General features: G+C 49.5%; 2 protein-coding genes and 1 long non-coding RNA gene across 4 annotated transcripts; 1 reads left to right on the top strand and 2 right to left on the bottom strand.

Annotated features, from left to right (window-relative positions):
* Positions 1-376: 376 nt before the first annotated feature.
* LOC309337102 (uncharacterized protein) lies at positions 377-4,850 on the bottom strand. Its single transcript, XM_081853784.1, has 2 exons — positions 4,382-4,850; positions 377-1,648 (listed from the first exon to the last, which is right to left on the bottom strand). Exon 2 carries the CDS (start codon positions 1,590-1,592, stop codon positions 570-572), a length of 1,023 nt encoding a protein of 340 aa, XP_081709910.1. The 5' UTR covers positions 1,593-1,648; positions 4,382-4,850; the 3' UTR covers positions 377-569.
* Positions 4,851-9,756: 4,906 nt separating this feature from the next.
* On the top strand, positions 9,757-13,278 carry LOC309337400. Its single transcript, XR_014154258.1, has 2 exons — positions 9,757-12,881; positions 12,934-13,278. It is a non-coding gene; the product is annotated as an uncharacterized lncRNA (long non-coding RNA).
* A 35-nt stretch (positions 13,279-13,313) lies between these two features.
* LOC309336999 (uncharacterized protein) lies at positions 13,314-18,796 on the bottom strand. Of its 2 annotated transcripts, none has more exons than XM_081853597.1 (2): positions 18,152-18,796; positions 13,314-16,709 (listed from the first exon to the last, which is right to left on the bottom strand). In XM_081853597.1, exons 1-2 carry the CDS (start codon positions 18,407-18,409, stop codon positions 15,672-15,674), a joined length of 1,296 nt encoding a protein of 431 aa, XP_081709723.1. In that variant the 5' UTR covers positions 18,410-18,796; the 3' UTR covers positions 13,314-15,671. The 2 variants fall into 2 exon arrangements, with proteins under 2 accessions (XP_081709723.1, XP_081709724.1); XM_081853598.1 differs by having other exon boundaries at positions 18,383-18,796.

Genomic DNA, 18,796 nt, shown 5'->3' with positions numbered 1-18,796 from the left:
AGCTGGGGGTTCAAGTTCGCTCTCAGTTCTCTTGTGTCAATCATTAGTAATTGTTTAGGTCTTGTTATATTAATCACTAGTTATAATTTAATTAGGAGGTTTTCATGCCTGTCTAGTTCTGTGCTCCCTTTCCCAGCCTTTAATCTACTGATGATTGATGCCTATATGTAACCTTTGCTTTGTATTTGTGTTAACCAATCAGCCATAAGCACATATGTGGCAATGCTGTAATACTTGTGTTAACCAATCAGCAACAAGCACATATGTGGCAATGCTGTAATATTCAATAAAAGGGACTCCCTGAGACATGCTCGAGAGATGCCTCCCATATGACACCCACCACTCGTCTGTCGTTTATTTCAACCCAACAGTTGTGGAATGTCAGGGATCTGCTTGGCCGGCCAGGGTGGATCTGGTGATCTGCCACTGCAGGAGCAAGTGAAGGCGATAACAAAAAACAGGGAAGTGTTTGGTGCTGCAAAGTCACAGTTGGGGTGCAGCCGGGCCAGAGATCCCACCCAAAAAATCTTGTCCGCCAAACGACACACAGGCATGGTTAAGAGTCACCATCAGTACATTTGGTTAGGGTATGGCCACAAGGGCAGGAAAGAGACGGGGTTCTCTCCGGCGTGAATCCGCTGGTGCCTCTTGTGATGGGAGCTGCGGCTGAAGCTTTTCCCGCAGTCGGAGCAGGTGTAGGGCTTCTCGCCCGTGTGGATGCGGTTGTGCTGCGTGAGGGTGGACTTGTCGGTGAAGCTCTTCCCGCAGTCGGAGCAGGTGTAGGGCTTCTCGCCCGTGTGGATCCTCTTGTGGCGGATCAGGTTGGAGCTGACGTTGAAGCACTTCCCGCAGTGGTTGCACTCAAAGGGCTTCTCCCCGGTGTGGATGCGCATGTGCTTGACCAGGTCCGAGGTCTGGTTGAAGCTCTGCCAGCACTCTGCGCACGTGTGGGGGATTTCGAAGGGGGAGTTCTGCTTCTTCGAGGCCCTGGCCTTCTTGGCTTTGCCCGGAGGCGAAGCCTTGTCGGTGGGGGAGCTCTCCGGGTGGCTACATTTGCCCGGCTGCTTGCCCGGCGGGCTCTTCAGGTGGCGCTTGTGGTGGGAGCTGCGGCTGAAGGTCTTCCCGCAGTCGATGCACTGGTAGGGCTTCTCGCCGGTGTGCGTCCGGACGTGCTGGACCAAAGTCGACTTGTCGGTGAAGCTCTTCCCGCACTCGGAGCACAGGTAGGGCTTCTCGCCCGTGTGGATCCTCTGGTGGCGGCTCAGGTTGGAGCTCACGCTGAACATCTTCCCGCAGTCCAGGCACCTGAAGGGCTTTTCGCCCGTGTGGATCCTCTGGTGGTTGAGCAGGTCTGAGCTCTGCGCAAAGGTTTGCCCGCACTCGGTGCAGATGTTGGGGTTCTCTCCAGAGCAGGTCCTCTGCGGGGCAGCGAGGCCTTTGCGCTTCCTCGCCTTCTTATCAGGGGGGCCAGCCCCCTTTCCCTCCAATAGGAGGCGGCTATGCTCCTGGTCATCCGACGCCCGACGACCCTTCGGCCGCCTATTCTGACCTGAGGTCTGAGGCGTTTTCCCTTTTGATCTTTTGGGAGGCATCTCACTTAGGTTTCACTGGAACAGTCCCCCTAGAGTCACTCTTGTAGTCCCATCACCTGTTCAGATAAACAGAGAGCGAGAGAGAGAGCTGTTCACATGTTGCCTATGGCTCACAACAGGGATGGAGCTTTAGGGATGCTTTAAATGTTTAACAGACCACTGTATTTTAATACTTTGTTGGAATCCACTCAGAGTGGCTAGGGAAACCCAGCCAGATGGGCGAGGTATAAATAATAAAATTATTATTATTATTATTATTATTATTATTATTATTATTATTATACCTCTGGTTACAGACGCTTCAGGTTACATGCACTTCAGGTTACAGACTCCGCTAACCCAGAAATAGTGCTTCAGGTTAAGAACTTTGCTTCAGGATGAGAACAGAAATCGTGCTCCGGCGGCGCAGCAGCAGCGGGAGGCCCCATTAGCTAAAGTGGTGCTTCAGGTTAAGAACAGTTTCAGGTTAAGAACGGACCTCCGGAACGAATTAAGTACTTAACCAGAGGTACCACTGTAGTATTATTATTATTATTATTATTATTATTATTATTGAGAACCTACTCCCCTCTAGATGTTCTGGGACCCCATCTCCCATCAGCCAGCCGTCATCAATGGTGTTAGGGATGATGGGAGCTATAGGAACAGTACTACGTAAAATGTATAGAAACTTATTCATGTATGCTACTACAGCGGCAAGAATGTTACTCGCCCCAAAATGGAAAGAAGCAGAAGTCCCAGCAAAAGGAAGAATGGATATGGAAACTTATACAATAGGCAGAAATGGTGAAACTTAACGGAAGAATAAGAAATCAAGATAACAATTTTATTCTTTCTTCTTCTTCTTTTTTTTCTTTTTTTTTTGGTTTTGCAAAAGAATGGAAATGATTTATTGAAATATTTACAGATAAATTGTAAACAGATAAAAACATTGACAGGATTGTTGTAATAACCTGCCGTTTCATAAGAGTATATATTTAAGGAAGATGAATAAATGAGTGAATTAAGTTAACTTGGATAGACAGAAGATATTAAAAACAAATTTAGAGAACCGCAGAAAGAGGGGGAAGGAAGTGAAGTTTTGAAATGTCAAAATGATGGTTAAATTAGTGAAATGCATAAAATTAGTGAAATGTATAAAATTAGTGAAATGTATAAACTTGAAAAGTATAAAGAAAGAAATGAAGGGGGGAAAGGAATGATGAGAGTTGAGGTCCCATAACACTGAGCGGGCCACAATGTTCTCCATCTCAATCTCACATCTGCACCTTAAAACTGTCTTTTTCTCGAGCCTTTCCCACTTTGACCTTACTGGGCATTTATAGGAAGGTTACCCCTTTTATTTAAAAGAGCACACACACAAAATCCAGCTCCTGCGCATTCTGCAGTTGCATGTCAGGCAGGAATCCAATGGGCACAATTTTCTGCCACATAGTAGGAAACTGTCTTATTCCATCGGTCCATTCTAGCTGCGTATTGTCTACTCTGACTGGCAGACGGCTCTGCAGAGTCTCCCAGTCTTTCCCAGCCCTACCTGAGGACTGAAGCTGGGGCCATCTGCATGCAAGTATATGCTCTGAGCTATGGCCCTAGCCATTGGCATTCATCTGCTTTGACATCTACACATCACAGGAACTGTGAAAGACAGAGGGGCTTTGGAAGGGAATAATAATAATAATAATAATAATAATAATAATAATAATATTTTATTTATATCCCGCCCTCCCCAGCCAAAGCCAGGCTCAGAGCGGCTAACAACAGTAAAAGAATACAACATTCTAAAATCAGTTCATTATAAAATCAGTTCAAATATTAATAATAATTTATTATTTATACCCCGCCCATCTGGCTGGGCCTCCCCAGCCACTCTGGGCGGCTTCCAAAGAAACCAAAAATACAGTAAAATATCACACGTTAAAAACTTCTCTGAACAGGGCTGCCTTAAGATGTCTTCTGAATGTCAGGTAGTTATTTATTGCTTTGACATCTGATGGAAGGGCGTTCCACAGGGCGGGCGCCACTACCGAGAAGGCCCTCTGCCTGGTTCCCTGTAGCTTTGCTTCTCGCAATGAGGGAACCGCCAGAAGGCCCTCGGCGCTGGACCTCAGCATCCGGGCAGAACGATGGGGGTGGAGATGCTCCTTCAGGTATACTGGACTGAGGCCAAATTAATCAAATTAATGGCAACCATTGGGCTAGAGTTCTGTGAAGATTGCCAAAGGAGGGAGTCAGCCTGCGCCCTGGCCAAAGGCCTGGTGGAACAGCTCTGTCTTGCAGGCCCTGTGGAAAGATGTCAAGTCCCGCAGGGCCCTAGTCTCTTGTGGCAGAGCGTTCCACCAGATTGGAGCCACAGCCAAAAAAGCCCTGGCTCTGGTTGAGGCCAGCCTAAATAAAACTGGTGGCAGCTGTACTCCGCGATCAACCAACTCTTTCCCCTCCTTTGACCCTGACCCGATGCCATCTGGTCCAAGCCACTGCCACTGCCAGGGCTGCCACTTCTGTGCAGGGTACCCAAGCCGGAAAAGGCTCCTGCCCCTTTAACAGCCCCGCAGAAGGGATAATTCCACCAGATGTAGCAGCTGCTCCCGCGTGCGGGGTGGGGTGGGGAGAGAGCTGCACCTGACGGAATTCTGCCTTCCGTGCAACTCTTAAAGGCACAGCGACCCTCTCAGAGCCTGCACTTGACGCTGCGCCTGGGGACAGAGCAGAGAGGTGCCCTTTCCCTCTGCCTTCAGCACACTGTTGTGAATGAGACGCAGCCCCGACGGGGAGAGAGAAGCCGCGCTTACTCTGACAGCCTCCGCGAAGGGAGAGAGGGACTTGAACGGGTCGAAAGGGACAAGGCGTGGCTTTCGCTTTTCTGCGATGCCTTTCCCTTTCTCCCGTCCTGCTGTGGGCGGGCCCCTTTCGCCGGCGCCGTCAGCGGATCGGTGCCTGGAGCTCGTGGAAGGAAACCTCCGGGCGAGAGCCCTGCAGAGGCGGCAATCCTCCAGGCATCGATCCCGCAAGGGGCTGGGGTGGAAGAAGGCAGGCGATCGGGGCGGCGCCTTGCTCCTTGGCCCGGGCATCCAGGAGCGCAGCAGCGCCTCGGCGCAGCGCAGGTGCGGCGGCGAGATCAAGGCTTCTCCTCTTCCTCCTCTCCAGCGCGCACGATCGCTTCCATCCGAGGCGGAGGCGCAGCCGTCGATGGGCTGCGCTGCTCGGGTTTGGGGGTCGCCGTGTGGCAGAGGAGTGGTGACAGGAAGCAGCATAATCGCCTAACCTGGGAAGCCCCACCTCAAAAGCGAGAGTGGAGAAAGCAAGGAAGGAGAGCGGGACGGCGGGCGCCTGCAATAGCGAGAGCCATCTGGTGGCCGCAGCCGTGGATACCGCGCCCCATTCATTCAGCTGCTGCGGGCGCGTCGCGACGTCTGAAGCGCGCTCCCCGCGCCTCCTCAAGAACCCTGGGAACTGTAGTACTGGGAATTGTAGGGGTTTTTTGCGGGGAGATTGGATTTGAACGTATGGCGTGTGTATGCAGCCGCAGATGCTTCCAAACAGTGCCTGCGCACAGCCCAGTTTCTTACCCCCAAGAAGGTGGTGGTGGTGGTCGCTTAGTCGTGTCCGACTCTTCGTGACCCCCTGGACCAGAGCACGCCAGGCACTCCTGTCTTCCACTGCCTCCCGCAGTTTGGTCAAACTCATGCCGGTATCTTCCAGAACACTGTCCAACCATCTCGTCCTCTGTCGTCCCCTTCTCCTTGTGCCCTCCATCTTTCCCAACATCAGGCTCTTTTCCAGGGAGTCTTCTCTTCTCATGAGGTGGCCAAAGTATTGGAGCCTCAGCTTCATGATCTGTCCTTCCAGTGAGCACTCAGGGCTGATTTCCTTAAGAATGGATAGGTTTGATCTTCTTGCAGTCCATGGGACTCTCAAGAGTCTCCTCCAGCACCATAATTCAAAAGCATCAATTCTTCGGCAAACAGCCTTCTTTATGGTCCAGCTCTCACTTCCATACATCACTATGGGGAAAACCATAGCACCCCCAAGAAGGTAGAGTGGTGCAATCCATACCTGAGCGTCTCCCTCTCTTGAAGAGGCAGTCCTGTTGCACTTATCTTCAGCGCTTTCAGACCCACCAAACATGCATTCGGGGACCCCTTCCTTTAATCTTTTGGCGTATGTTCTGCATGCTGGATGGTGCTGCTGTTGCAAACCAGTTTGGGTAAGGCCACTGCCACCCACTAGCAGGTCCCAACCCACCAGTTGAAGACTACATGATGGTAGGACTGCTGAGCTAGGTCCCCTTCCCTAAGGAAATGCTGCTTGCACCCTGACCTAACCCCAAGTATTTGTTTGGTGGTGGATTACCCAGTTTCTCTCGCTCAGGAATTCATGGCTGCCTTGAGAGGTGCTCCTTGTTCCAGCTAAGGGCATACAACCACCTCCCCCACCTCCACTGTGTGTGGCTTTGATCAAGGGCCTACACTGACCCAGGAAGAAACTACTGAGGAAATAGATAGCTCAGTTGGTTAGAGCATGGTGCTGATAACACCAAGGTTGCTGGTTTGATCCCCATCTGGGATGGCTGCATTGCATTGGGTTGGACTAGATCAGCAAACATTTTCAGCAGGGGGCCAGTCCACTGTCCCTCAGACCTTGTGGGGGGGGAGTACTATATTGGGGGGGGATGAACAAATTCCTATGCCCCACAAATAACCCAGTGATGCATTTTAAAGAAAAACACACTTTCTACTCATGTAAAAACACCAGGCAGGCCCCACAAATAACCCAGAGATGCATTTTAAATAAAAGGACACATTCTACATATGTAAAAACACATTGTTGCCTGGACCGTCCACGGGCTGGATTTAGAAGGCGTTTGGTCCGGATCCGGCCCCCGGGTCTTAGTTTGCCTACCCATGGACCAGATGATCCTGCCCTTCCAACTCTACAATTCTATGATTCCGTGAAGGAAGCAGCTGCAGCGGCTTCTTCTGACCCAGGAAGCTCAAATCTTTGCAAAGACATTAAGGAGAGAGTGAGAGAGCAAAGCCCTCCCTCAGTGATAGCCAAGGCCCTCTGGTGGCAAAGAAGGAATTATTCTCTCCCCTCCCTTTTTTGCGACCGCCTCCCCCAAAGTAAATTCAACCTTGGGGGGAAAACAACAGAAGCAGAATCTCAGCTGAGCTCTGGATGGAGCCAGGAAATGCTGGGGATCTGTGGCAGAGGCTAGAAGCTACAGCAGCTTAACAGGCCCAAACCAAGAGGCCCGAATGAGGCCTGGTTTACAACACACAACGTCAAGCACGGCCTCTCTGTGTGTTTTAAGGCACCTCTTCTGGGATCCACATGCTTCGTATCACATTTAAACAGGGTCACTGGTTTTCTGTTTGGACAGTAATATCATGCAGGGGCCTGAATGCTGAGAATACGCTATGCTGGAGGTGCAGCCATATGCGCCGATGAGAACGGGTTTTTTATTTCATTTGTTTATTTTAAAAAACCATGCCGGAGTTTGCACTGAAAGCAGGCCTGAGCTGTGAACTGTAAGGAGCTGCGCTGTTATACAAACTCAGGCTGCATACATGCCGTACTTTTAAAGCATGTCACCGCACCCCAAAAATATTCATGGGGACTATGGTTTGTTAAAGGTCCTGGGAATTATAGCTCTGTGAGGTGTGAACTACCGCTACCAGGTTTTGTGAGGTGGCTGTGTGCTTTAAATAAATGAGGTGTGTACACACAACCACTGTCTGGCTCAAAATAAAATACCATCCATCTCATTTTTGTTTCCTTCAGAGGCACCTAGACTCCATCCTCAGACTCACTCCTCTAGCCCTGTTTACTTTCCTGGCGCTCCTAAGATTAGCAGAGGTAACATTAACAGACTAAGTGGATGTTTGTGTGTTCCACAGAAGGCCTGGATTGGCCACTGAAATACAGGATTCTGGCTGAGGTGAACCTTTGGCCTGATCCAGCAATGATTTCCTTAAGTCCTTAAGATATTCTGACTGGACCAAAACTTTAATAAGGAATGGGGGAAATTTATAGTTTACCTTAAAAACCACTGTAAACAGTTAAAATCGTTAGTGGGGTTGGAATAACACTTGTAGTGTAGCAATGAACTTTGGACATAATGGAGATATTAAAAGGTTATATTATTATAAAAGATGCAGAAGGAAAGGATTAACAGTAAGACCCCACAAAGGGGAAAAGGGAAGTCCAGGAGATTATTTGGAATCTTGCTTTTATATACAGTATATTATGTTGTTATGTGAATGTAAATTCTAATCTGGAAAAGCAATTTGTTTATAAAAATAAAATAATATATTCTGATAAAATGGGGGGCCTTAAATCCTTGCGTTGATAGGACATGTTAGCTAGATACCACCCAAACGTAGCAACTTTGTCACTCCATTAGAAATGTGCTTGATTTGGAAATCATCTCAAAACATGCGAACAATCCCATACGTCATAGTTCTTAGATAAGCTATAGTTTTGTTGACACACTTTAGCTCTGTAGGGAACTTGCGGCCTTCCATACATTGCTGGACTTTAACCCCCCCATCACCACTGACCATTGGCTGTGCTGGATAGGGCTGATGGGATTTGAAGTCCCAACATCTGGAGGGCCACAAGTTCCCCCACCTCGCCCCTGGGCTCTACAGTACGTGGCCAAACCTGACAGATTCTGGCTCACCTAACTCAGGCAGCCGGAGTGCCAGACCTCTTTGCTCAAGACTGAAACAGCAACCCTTGGGAAAGCTTGCAAAACTTACCATGACCCACACAGCCCGCCAGCCAGCTCCCCAAGCACTCCGCAGGCCACACTACACAGCTGGTGACAAGCGAGAAACAAGCTGCTCCCATCTGCCTTGGAGGAACAGGAGCTTGTTCCAGCCAAACACTAGCCACCTCTTGTCAAGGGTTGCATGCACAAAGGCTAACCCGTTTGCTATTGCAGGGGATCCAGGATTATTTTTTTTACTGCATATGAGCCGCACAACACACGGGAAGGAGCACTTGTACAGATGCAGACGTGTGCACAAACCATTATGTCTTTGAGATGTCGGTCCTTCTGACAGCAGAGGCATTGAATGCTGGAGCCTATCTTGTTAAGGATCTTGTCAGGAAAGGGATTGGTATACCTGAAGGAGCGTCTCCACCCCCATCGTTCAGCATGGACCCTGAGGTCCAGCTCTGAGGGCCTTCTGGCGGTTCCCTCACTGCGAGAAATGAGGTGACAGGGAACCAGGCAGAGGGCCTTCTCGGTAGTGGCGCCCACTCTGTGGAAAGCCCTCCCATCAGATGTCAAGGAAATAAACAACTATCTGACTTTTAGGAGATAACTGAAGGCAGCCCTGTTTAGGGAAGTTTTTAATGTTTGATGTTTTATTATGCTTTTAATATTCTGCTGGGAGCCACCCAGAGTAGCTGGGGAAACCCAGCCAGCTGGGTGGGGTAAAATTTTATTATTATTATTATTATTATTATTATGGCTATGTACACATAACTCTTATTTCCATTTAGCTTCTATTATCATGGATGGCACCCTCACGGACAAAGACAAACAATTAAGAGATGCTCCTGCAAAAAGCTATTCAGATGTGCTTCTACTTTATATTGTTCAGTGTACGCTTCATTTACAGAAGCGTCGCCTCACATGTTGTATGAAAACATAACCCCAAACGCTCCGGCAAAAGTATCCCATCTCATCATCACGGTGGAAAGAGATGCCTTGGTAGAACTGTTGGCTTGCAAATGTGGGGGTGTTGCTATACTACAGGTGTGTGGAACCTCTGGCCCTTCAGATGCAGCTGAATGACAAACGCCGTCAGCCTCAGCAGGCGTGGGATGATGGGAGTTGTAGTCCAGCAACATCTAGAGGGCCACAGGTTCCCCACACCGGGTGTAGCAGATGAGGCCACCAGAACAGCCTGTTTTCTTGCTTCGTCCCGCTGCTATAGCCATCAGGGCTTCCACCATGCCCCAAAGCAGACAGGGAAAGGAAGCAAACAGAAGGACCTAGCAAGAAAGGAGGCGGGGAGACCAATCTCTGATCTCCCACTGCAGCAAAATTAAATGTAAAGCTTTTTAAAAAACACAACAACCCAGACCTCCAGGAAGAAGACAAGTGACAACGACATACTCAGGCGAGAATTTAAAAGGAGAGTTGATTCTTCCTATTTCAACCATGCTTAAAATAAATGGAGAAGTGAACCATTAACAACATGACTGACCGAGGGATTCACACACACACAAATGATAAAACGGGTACAAAAAGGCAGATTGCACAATAGCAAACCTCAGTTCGTTTATTTTTTAATGAAAATTTCATTCACCAGGGAAATGCTTAGATACTATGCCGATTAAGTTATTAGAACTCTCCACTCACTTCCAACAGCGAGGCTTGCTTTAAAATCGTTACACCACATCACCTATTTATTTTTAAAAAAAGGGGGGGGTGTGAATTACACATACACATTGCTGTGCTCTAAATAAAATGCTGTAACAGGATGGGTGGAGGGGGTGAAATTTCACACGCGCACACCCTAATTCAGAGCACCAGATCCTCCTCAAAGCATACTTGTGAGATCCTGTCTGAGCAACAGCCCAATTCATAAAGTGGCAGGTGGGGGAGATTTTTGGTGTGTTGAGCTGTGCCTATCATCAAAAAATGGGGAAAGCCTTGCATTTAGAAACAGGGCAGAGGGTGCTCTGGTAAATATACTCTTGATGAAAGTGGACAGGAACACAGGCACAGAATAGCAATGAAACATAATGGGAGCCTGGGCAACATATTTGGCCCATATTCATCACTAAAAGCTCTGAAAGACCAGGTCTGGGAATCCAGTCCACAATCCTCACTTGGCTGAACACAAGAGCATAAAACAGGTTTCTTCACCCTCGGCCCTCCAGATGTTTTTGGCCTACAACTCCCATGATCCCTTGCTAGCAGGACCAGCGGTCAGGGATGATGGGAATTGTAGTCTCAAAACATCTGGAGGGCCGAGGTTGAGGAAGCCTGGCATAAAAGATTTGCTTTGCTGGTTCAGACGGAAAAGCTCATCTAATCCAACACTCCTCTGCCATCATCCCCTCCCAGAGGCCCCCACTGAGTTCATTATCATAGAATTGTAGAGTTGGAAGGGACACCAAAGGTCATGTAGTCCAACCCCCCCTGCGATGCAGGAATCACAACTATAGCATCCAATAGCTATGGCCATCCTTCTGCTTGTTTGGTGCTCCAAGGTCTACAGGACCTCAGTATATGGAAGTTAGTGGCCAACAGCCCTTGACAGAACTATCCTCCATTAATTTATCTAAACCCCTTAAAAAACAGAAAGCCATCTACACTTTAGTGGCCATGATCAGCCTGAAGGAGTGACTGAATCAGGACTCTTGCACAGTTGCTGTAACCTGCAAATGAACTTTTGGGTGAACGCAAAATCAAAACCTTGATAGACGGATTACTGTGGTCCGATTCTGAAATGCGCCGTGTACTAACACAACTCTGCAGGGATTATTTTCGAGAAATACTTTCAATAGGGGAGTTGTGCAATGGCTGGTTATAACCATACACCCAGGAAAACTGGTAGGCAGTATTGTTAAAATACTGCCAAGAGTATAGGACAAGTCTTGCTGAAGCACAACCAGCATGGCTTCTACAAGGGTTACATGACGGATTTACATGAATTCTTTGATGGAGTCAACAAGCATATGCATAGGAGCGATCTAGTTGACATTTTGCTTTTAAAAAGTTTTTGACAAGGTACAGTGGTACCTCTAGTTACCAACTTAATTTGTTCTGGAGGTCCATTCTTAACCTGAAACTGTTCTTAACTAGAGGAGTGCTTTCGCTAATGGGGACCTCTTGCTGCCACTGCGCCACCAGCTCACGATTTCCGTTCTCATCCTGGGGCAAAGTTCTCAACTTGAGGTAACTCTTCCAGGTTAGCAGAGTTTGTAACCTGAAGTGTTTGTAACCTGAGGCGTTTGTAACTCGAGGTACCACTGTACCTCACCAAAGACTCCTGGCGCCAAGTAAGCAGAGCAGACATGGGAAAGAGGAGGATGACCCTTGGTGAGATCAGTAACAGGTTGGAAAACAGGAAGCAGAGAACTGGAATAAATGCGAGTTCTTCCAGTGAAGGATGTATGTTTCCGAGCACAATTAAAAGTGTCGTGCTGACCTTTAAAGGCCTAAATGGGACGTGTATACCTGAAGGAGCATCTCCACCCCCATTGTTCAGCCCAGACACTGAAGTCCTCCTCCAAGGGCCTTCTGGCGGTTCCCCCATTGCAAGAAGTGAAGTTACTGGGAACCAGGCAGAGGGCCTTCTCGGTAGTGGTGCCTGCCCTGTGGAACATCCTCCCATCAGATGTCAAACAGATAAATGACTGACTGACTTTTAGAAGACATCTGAAGGCAGCCCTGCACAGGGAAGGTTTTTTTTAAATTGTGTTTTCAATATTTTGTTGGGAGCCACCCAGAGTGGCTGGGGCACCGCAGTCAGATGAGTGGCCTATAAATAATTTTTAAAGAATTTTAAAAACATTATGTAGAAAGTCTCTCAAGGATTGGTATTGGTACCTGCGCTTTTTAACTTGTTGATAATTTAGTTAGGCATGTGGTAGCCAAGCTGGCTGATAGTACCAGATTAATGGTGAAGAGCTCTGAAAAGATCTCTCCAAGCTGAGTGAATGGGCAGCAAAATGACAAAAGCAATTTGATGTAAACAGGTGATATACATTGGGGCAACAAGTCTAAATTAAACATAAATCCTCATGGGGTCTGAACTGCCAGTGACTGACCAAGAGTGAGACTTTGGGGTCATAGCGGAAAGTTCAATGATGTCAATCCAGTGTGTGACAGCTGTGAAAAACATGAATTCCATGTTAGGGATCATTGCAAAAAAGAAAAGAAAAGAAAATTGCCAGTATGATGATCTGACTACAGTGTTACCTCTAGCTGCGGACTTAATCCATTTCGGGGTGCCATTCGCACCCCAAAAAGTCCACAACTAGAGCACCTCTTCTGCGCATGTGCACGGCACAATCAAAGGCTTCCGCGTGTGCACAAAGCACGTAGATCGCTTCTGCACATGCGCGGATGGCGAACCTGGAAGTAAACACGCAACACGAGGTATGACTGTATTCAACTGCACTTAGAATACTGTGTACAATTCTGGGCACCTCGCCTCAAAAAGGATTTTGTAGCGTTGGAAAAGGCTCAGAAAACAGAAACCCAAATGATCAAGAGGATGGAGGAAAACTTAACAAAACCTAAGCCTGTTTCAGAGATGGGTAAGAGGAGCCACGAGAGAAGTTTGTAAAATGATGCACGGTGCAGAGAAAGTGGATGGAGTTTCTCCTTCTCTCGTGATGCCAGAACTCACGGACATTAAATGAAGCTGATATTGGCAGATTCGGGACAGATGGTAAACACAGCACAGAGTTAACTAATGGACAAATTCATTGCTAAGGCTGCTAGTCACTGGCTCCTACCTTTTTCTCCCTGCTCTGTCAGAGGCAGTATGCCGGGAATCCCAGGTGGTGAAGAGTTATTATGCTCAGGCCCTGATTCTCATAGGCTTCTCATAGACATCTGGGTTGGCCAATCTGAGAACAGGATGCTGGACTAGAGAAGCCATTGGTCTGATTCAGCAGGGCTCTTCTTAGAATGGACATACACACACACACACACACCGTAAAAAACCCCCTCTACAAATAATAGTGGGGATTTTCTAAACGCCTCTATATTAACCAAGAGTTTGCCTTCTGGGATACAAAAACTCATACAGCAGAAACAAATAATGGATTCAGACAGAATGCAGCACTTACGGGTGATTGAGAAATGCTGACTTGTTTTTGTTTTTCCCTGTATTTTGGGGACACATCGACAACTGTCCCTTCTCCATCTCATTCAGGATGGCAAAAAAAAGCACCAATTGTACAAAGTGTTTAATTAACCTGTAGAATCAACTGCTACAATAGGTCAAAGGTTAGGTTTCCTATCAGACACTCGATTAAATAACAAACATTTTCATAAAGGTTCACCTACAGAAAGGATAAAAGCTAACCACAAAAATTACTTGGATATAGCAAACAGTCTTCTATGGACAGCTAATTCCAAACTTTCCCCCTTGTGTTACTTTTACAGTTTCGCATCAGGCTACCTCTGTTAGATCTAGATTTGACAGCCCCACTTTCTCTTTAAAGCGCAGGGCGGATCGCGACATTTGCCTTTCTTCTCGATAGTTAGCCATCGCAACTACCCAGTTGAAGGAGATTCCCTAAATTCTCAACTTTTGTGTGTTTCGTTTTCCTTTCCTTTTAAAACAGAGGAGGAGCAGAGGCACAGAGGTGGCGACTCTGCCCACTTGGTCCATGGATGAGCTGAGATTCAAATAATTTCTTCTCCCACCTGGGTAGGGGGAGCGGGGGACCACTGGCTGGATCAGAACAGGCGGGAACACCGTTCGGGACATGACAAAATGGGAACATACAGGGAAACCAATGGGGTGACCACTGCAGCCATCCTGGACCCCTCCATCTCTGTCCATCGGGCTGCGATACACTAAAACCAAACAGGACCTGGAATCCGTCAACAAACCTGATTTGAGATTTCTCAGGGCTTGAATAAGGATTATAGGCGGCTAGCTCTCTAAGGAAGCAAGACGGCCTTCCCTTTCATTCGGTGTTGCGTTCATACCTTTCAGTGGTCCACTAATCCAAGCACGTTGCGCTACTTTCAGTCCTCTCCTTGCTTAATTTGGTTTTTCAACTTCTGTGTGCATGTGCATGTGTACCTATATAATATATATAAATATAATATATACATACACATGCAAATAAACACACACAAATAAACACACCACCTCCACCTTTTACAGCCCACTGTGTGAGCCTCCGATGGTGTCTGCTGCCTTAGTAGCAGGCCACAACAAACCGCTTAGTCTCTTAAAGTGCCACAGCACAAATTTGTCTTCCTATAACGTGGCTCTTCTGCCGCCAGATGTCCATTTGTCGCAGCCACACTGTGGAGAATGAGCAGCAAAGGGCAGGGAAAAACCCCCGAGGCCTGGAAAATGTGCCTTGTTACAGAGGCCTCAAGAGAACTTCGAACCTATTCAAGCTTACCAAAGAGTCAACTGTAAAATGGATCCTCTGTAGAAAGCTATGTGATTCCTACCAACTTTTGGGCCCTCCTGACTCAGTGGACAAAAATACAGTGTGATCCAGTGGCTGGGAAAGTGAAGCCCTGAAGCAAAAGGCTACTGAGGTTAATTTGCGACCAGCATTACCTTCCTAAGGGCAGATTCTCCATCACTCAAAGAGTCTTTGCATAGAGACTAGGAGTCTTCTCTTCAAAAGGACCTGCGGCCTGGTTTGTGTAGGTAGTTAGAAGAGCCGCAAAAACGAAAGCTTTCGGCCCAGTGAGCCAAAGCAACAAAACCACCTGAAGGTTCGCTCACAGTTACTGGATATCAATAAATAGTCCTACAGTGCCTTTAATAAAACTAAAACACAGACTTTGCCAACGTGCTGCCCTCCAGATGTTTTCGGACAGCTTCCACGCGAGTCACTCAAAACATCTTGAAGGCATACTAGCAAGGGCTGCAGGAGTGTCACATACAATATTCCTAAGAACTCACAATATTCCTGTTTGTTGATACTGAACGTTGACGACCCAGTGCATTTTCTGACAGCCCGACAGAACAGCCGCTAGTGCCGACAGCCACATAAATCTGCCTGCTCTTCAACGGTTTATATCCCCAAAGCGGGGATGTTTTCAGAAAAGCACAAAATTTATCTGGGATTATCGACGTTCGCAATGGAGCCAACCAGATTTTGAGCGTTCATTGTAGCCTATAACCACATACGGGTCTTACCGAAGATCCTATAGACTAAGGCATTGATATCCAGTAGCTGCCACGAGCGGCAAACCTTGCGATGGTGTTTGAAGCCAGACTGGCGCAATCTTTTAAGACGGCTCCTGCGCTCTTTCTTCGAACGACAACAAAAACCCACTAGTTCAGCTTCCCGAGGCACAGAGTTCCCTATCTCCCCGCTCCAGCTGCGAGAGCGACCCTGTTAAAAGAGCGGGATGGGGTAGGCAAACAAGGGGTTCTCTCTGTTGTGGATCTTCTCGTGTCTCTTGTGGTGGGAGCTGTGGCTGAAGCACTTGCCGCAGAAGCGGCAGGCGTAGGGCTTCTCTCCGGTGTGGATGCGGTGGTGCTGCACCAGGGTGGACTTGTCGGTGAAGCAATTCCCGCACTCGGAGCACACGTAGGGCTTCTCGCCCGTGTGGATCCGCTGGTGCCGGAAGAGGTTGGAGCTGACGTTGAAGCTCTTCTCGCAGATGTTGCACTTGTAGGGCTTCTCCCCGGTGTGGATGCGCATGTGCTTGATGAGGTCGGCGTTGTGGTTGAAGCTGCGCAGGCACTCCGTGCAGGTGTTCAGCACCTCTGGCTTCTGCTTCGCCTTGGGCTTCTCGCCAGCCGAGTCCGCGCCATCCGCCTGCAGGGCGCAAGGCTCCTCCTGCTGCTGCTGCTCCTCGGCCGAGTCCCGCAAGTGCTTTTTCTTGTGGGAGCTGCGGCTGTAGCTCTTGCCGCAGTCGATGCACTCGTAGGGCTTCTCGCCCGTGTGGATCCTCTGGTGCTGCGTCAGGTTGGACTTGTCGTTGAAGCGCTTGCCGCAGTCGAGGCAGATGTAGGGCTTCTCCCCCGTGTGGATCCGCTGGTGCCGGTTGAGGCTGGAGCGGACGGCAAAGCTCTTCCCACATTCAGAGCACTTGTGGGGCTTGTCGTCGGGCTGGACCGGCCAGGGGTCGATCAGGCTCGAGTTCTGGATGAAGACCTTCCCGCACTCAATGCAAATGTCGGGGATCTCCTCCGTCTGGGTCCCCCGGTGCACCAGGAAGACCTTGCGTTTCTTGATGGTATGGACCGGCTTCACCGGCCACGTCATCGAAGGGATTTTCTTCTCCCGCACTTCCGTTCCACAAGCTTGGCTGCGCCCGGGGCTTAAACTCAGCATTTTAAGGAGCTTACGCTTCGTCACCAGCTGCGACCGAGCCTCCTCGGGGCTGAAGTTCTCCTCCATGTGGCTCATAGCGTCGCTTCCTCTCACCTAGCAGAAAACCAAACGTGTTGCTCTTTTAAGGACGGGAGGCAACGCTCACAGTAGCAAAGCATCAACCCTGTTAATCCCATCCCCAGTAATCCAAATGTAAACCCAGAGCAGGTGGTTCCAATATACATTATATGTATCATTTGCATTAAGGCTTGTTTCCTCCATCAGTTCTTAAAATATGGCATAATAAAAGAGTAATGCAGGAACTAACTCTCAACTGCAGGTGGGCAAAAACCTACTTTGGCCAATTGCTAGTGACTTCACGGGGGGAGGCAGATCAGGAATTTAGCGAAGGAGATAAACTATAGGACCCCAAAACGGGTTCTGAAGATCATCGTATGCCAACTCCTTGTGTACAGCTACAGGACAATTGCACAGAAGTATAGAAAAGCCGCAGGTTGTGGCACTGGCTTCGCTGTTCCCTTCCTTTGGAATTCTGAATTCCTTTAAAGCAAATTTCTAGTGCTTAGGGCCAGGAAGGAGAGGCACGCTAAATTGGAACCCTCTGCCTCCAACCCCCAAGTCATTTGCTTAGAAAACTCCTGGAAATGGCACACGAATCGGGGTGCTGTGCAAACCAAAACCATTGCATGCCAGCATCACTCGGCACTTCTGACCCAACTGCCTAGCCTAGCGGGATTACTCCATACGGTGGAGTTGACTGCAATGGCACAAAGGACTCAGGGCGCATTTCGGTGTTGCACGCTCTGCCTTGCTGGTCTCTGAAGAGAGAGGGGAAAGACAGACAGCGGAAGCAGCAGACCCTGGAGGCAGCTTGGGGAAAGAGGCAGGACACAGCTCCCAGGCTGCCAGCTTCTGAATTCGGCTTTCAGCTAAACGCCACACTTCCAGAGCCAGCCTTATTCGTGACATTTTGATTTTGGAATCTTGGGTGGCCCTTAATAGGAGAAAAGGCTTAGCCTCCCCTTAGCTCCACAGAGCGATCTTCCACTACCAACCATCATTTGCATTATTCCTCAACCTTTCCCCAACAAAGCAGTTAATGTCTCAGGAGATGCCGGCAGCCTTCTCCAAGTCCTCTAATCCCAAACACAGGGTTACTCGGGGCCCCTCCATATGCTGCCATCTGTTATGGGGAAGAGACTCCTCAGCACAAAATAAACGCAAACAGCATCATTGTTTGTGAAAGTTGAAGCCATTTATAAACACACACACACACTGCCCCTCGCACGTGCGTGTCATCTTCCAAACTCAAACCGCAGGCAGGCTTGCCACCCGCAACAATTCCACCGTTTGCCTGTATTTTGCGCGCGGCTGAGCAGGAACCAGGGTGGCCCAAGGGCCACACGACGAGCAATGCGTGGCGAAAGCGCACTCTGCACATGCTCAGGCCTACTCTTGCCCCTCGACTCCCCGCTACCACCGCCACCCCACAGATCAGCCGCCCCCACCCCATGCGATTTCGAGCTGCAGCTCACCGTCCGTGCGCCGGTAGCCAGGCCGGAGGCGGCTGCAGGAGAGCGGGCAGTGGGGGCCTGGTTTCCAGCCCAGCGGTCCGGATCAACCCCTCTGTCCGGCCCGCAGCTGCTGCCGCCCGAGGAGGCGCGAGGCGAGAAGCAGACCCGAGCGATCCGGGGGGGCCCTCTATACACACCACGTCGCCCTGCTTTAATTTCTGGGGTGGGGTGGCGGATTTTGCTCATCCCTACCTTGCGATCAAGGAAGCCAGAGCTCATGCTGGCGGCGGCGGTGGGGGATCGGCAAAGGTGGCGGCGACGGCGGCGGCGGCGGGACCCCCCACCCCCAAACCCCCTGCCCCACGTCGGCCAGAAACGGAGAGGGCGCCTTTTGTGCGGCCAGTTCAATGGGCTCCCGGGCTCGGGGCGCGATGGCTGAGAGGTCTGCTCCAGATCCTGCCCGCGCCGGGTGCGCCTCGCCTCTCCCCGCTTCGCCTAAGGCGCCTGCAGGAGCATCGCGGACGGGGGTCCCACCCGCGCGCCCCCCCCCCCCAGGAGCGGCTGCAGCCGAGCGCGGGCTCCGCGTCCACAATGGAAGAGGCGGAGAGGAGGAGGCGCGGGAGCGAGCAGGAGCAGGAGGAGGCCGCTTCCAGCAGCAGCAGCAGC

Source organism: Podarcis erhardii, assembly GCF_964252035.2.
Source record: "Podarcis erhardii genome assembly, chromosome: 2".
Classification (NCBI taxonomy): domain Eukaryota; kingdom Metazoa; phylum Chordata; class Lepidosauria; order Squamata; family Lacertidae; genus Podarcis; species Podarcis erhardii.
This window is presented reverse-complemented; position numbering and strand designations above follow the sequence as displayed.

Coding starts and splice junctions, on each gene's coding strand:
- LOC309337102 (XM_081853784.1), bottom strand. CDS start 1,592: ATGCCTCCCAAAAGATCAAAAGGGAAAACGCCTCAGACCTCAGGTCAG.
- LOC309336999 (XM_081853597.1), bottom strand. CDS start 18,409: ATGAGCTCTGGCTTCCTTGATCGCAAGGTAGGGATGAGCAAAATCCGC. Junction 16,710..18,151: donor TGGCTACCGGCGCACGGACG/GTGAGCTGCAGC, acceptor GTTTTCTGCTAG/GTGAGAGGAAGCGACGCTAT.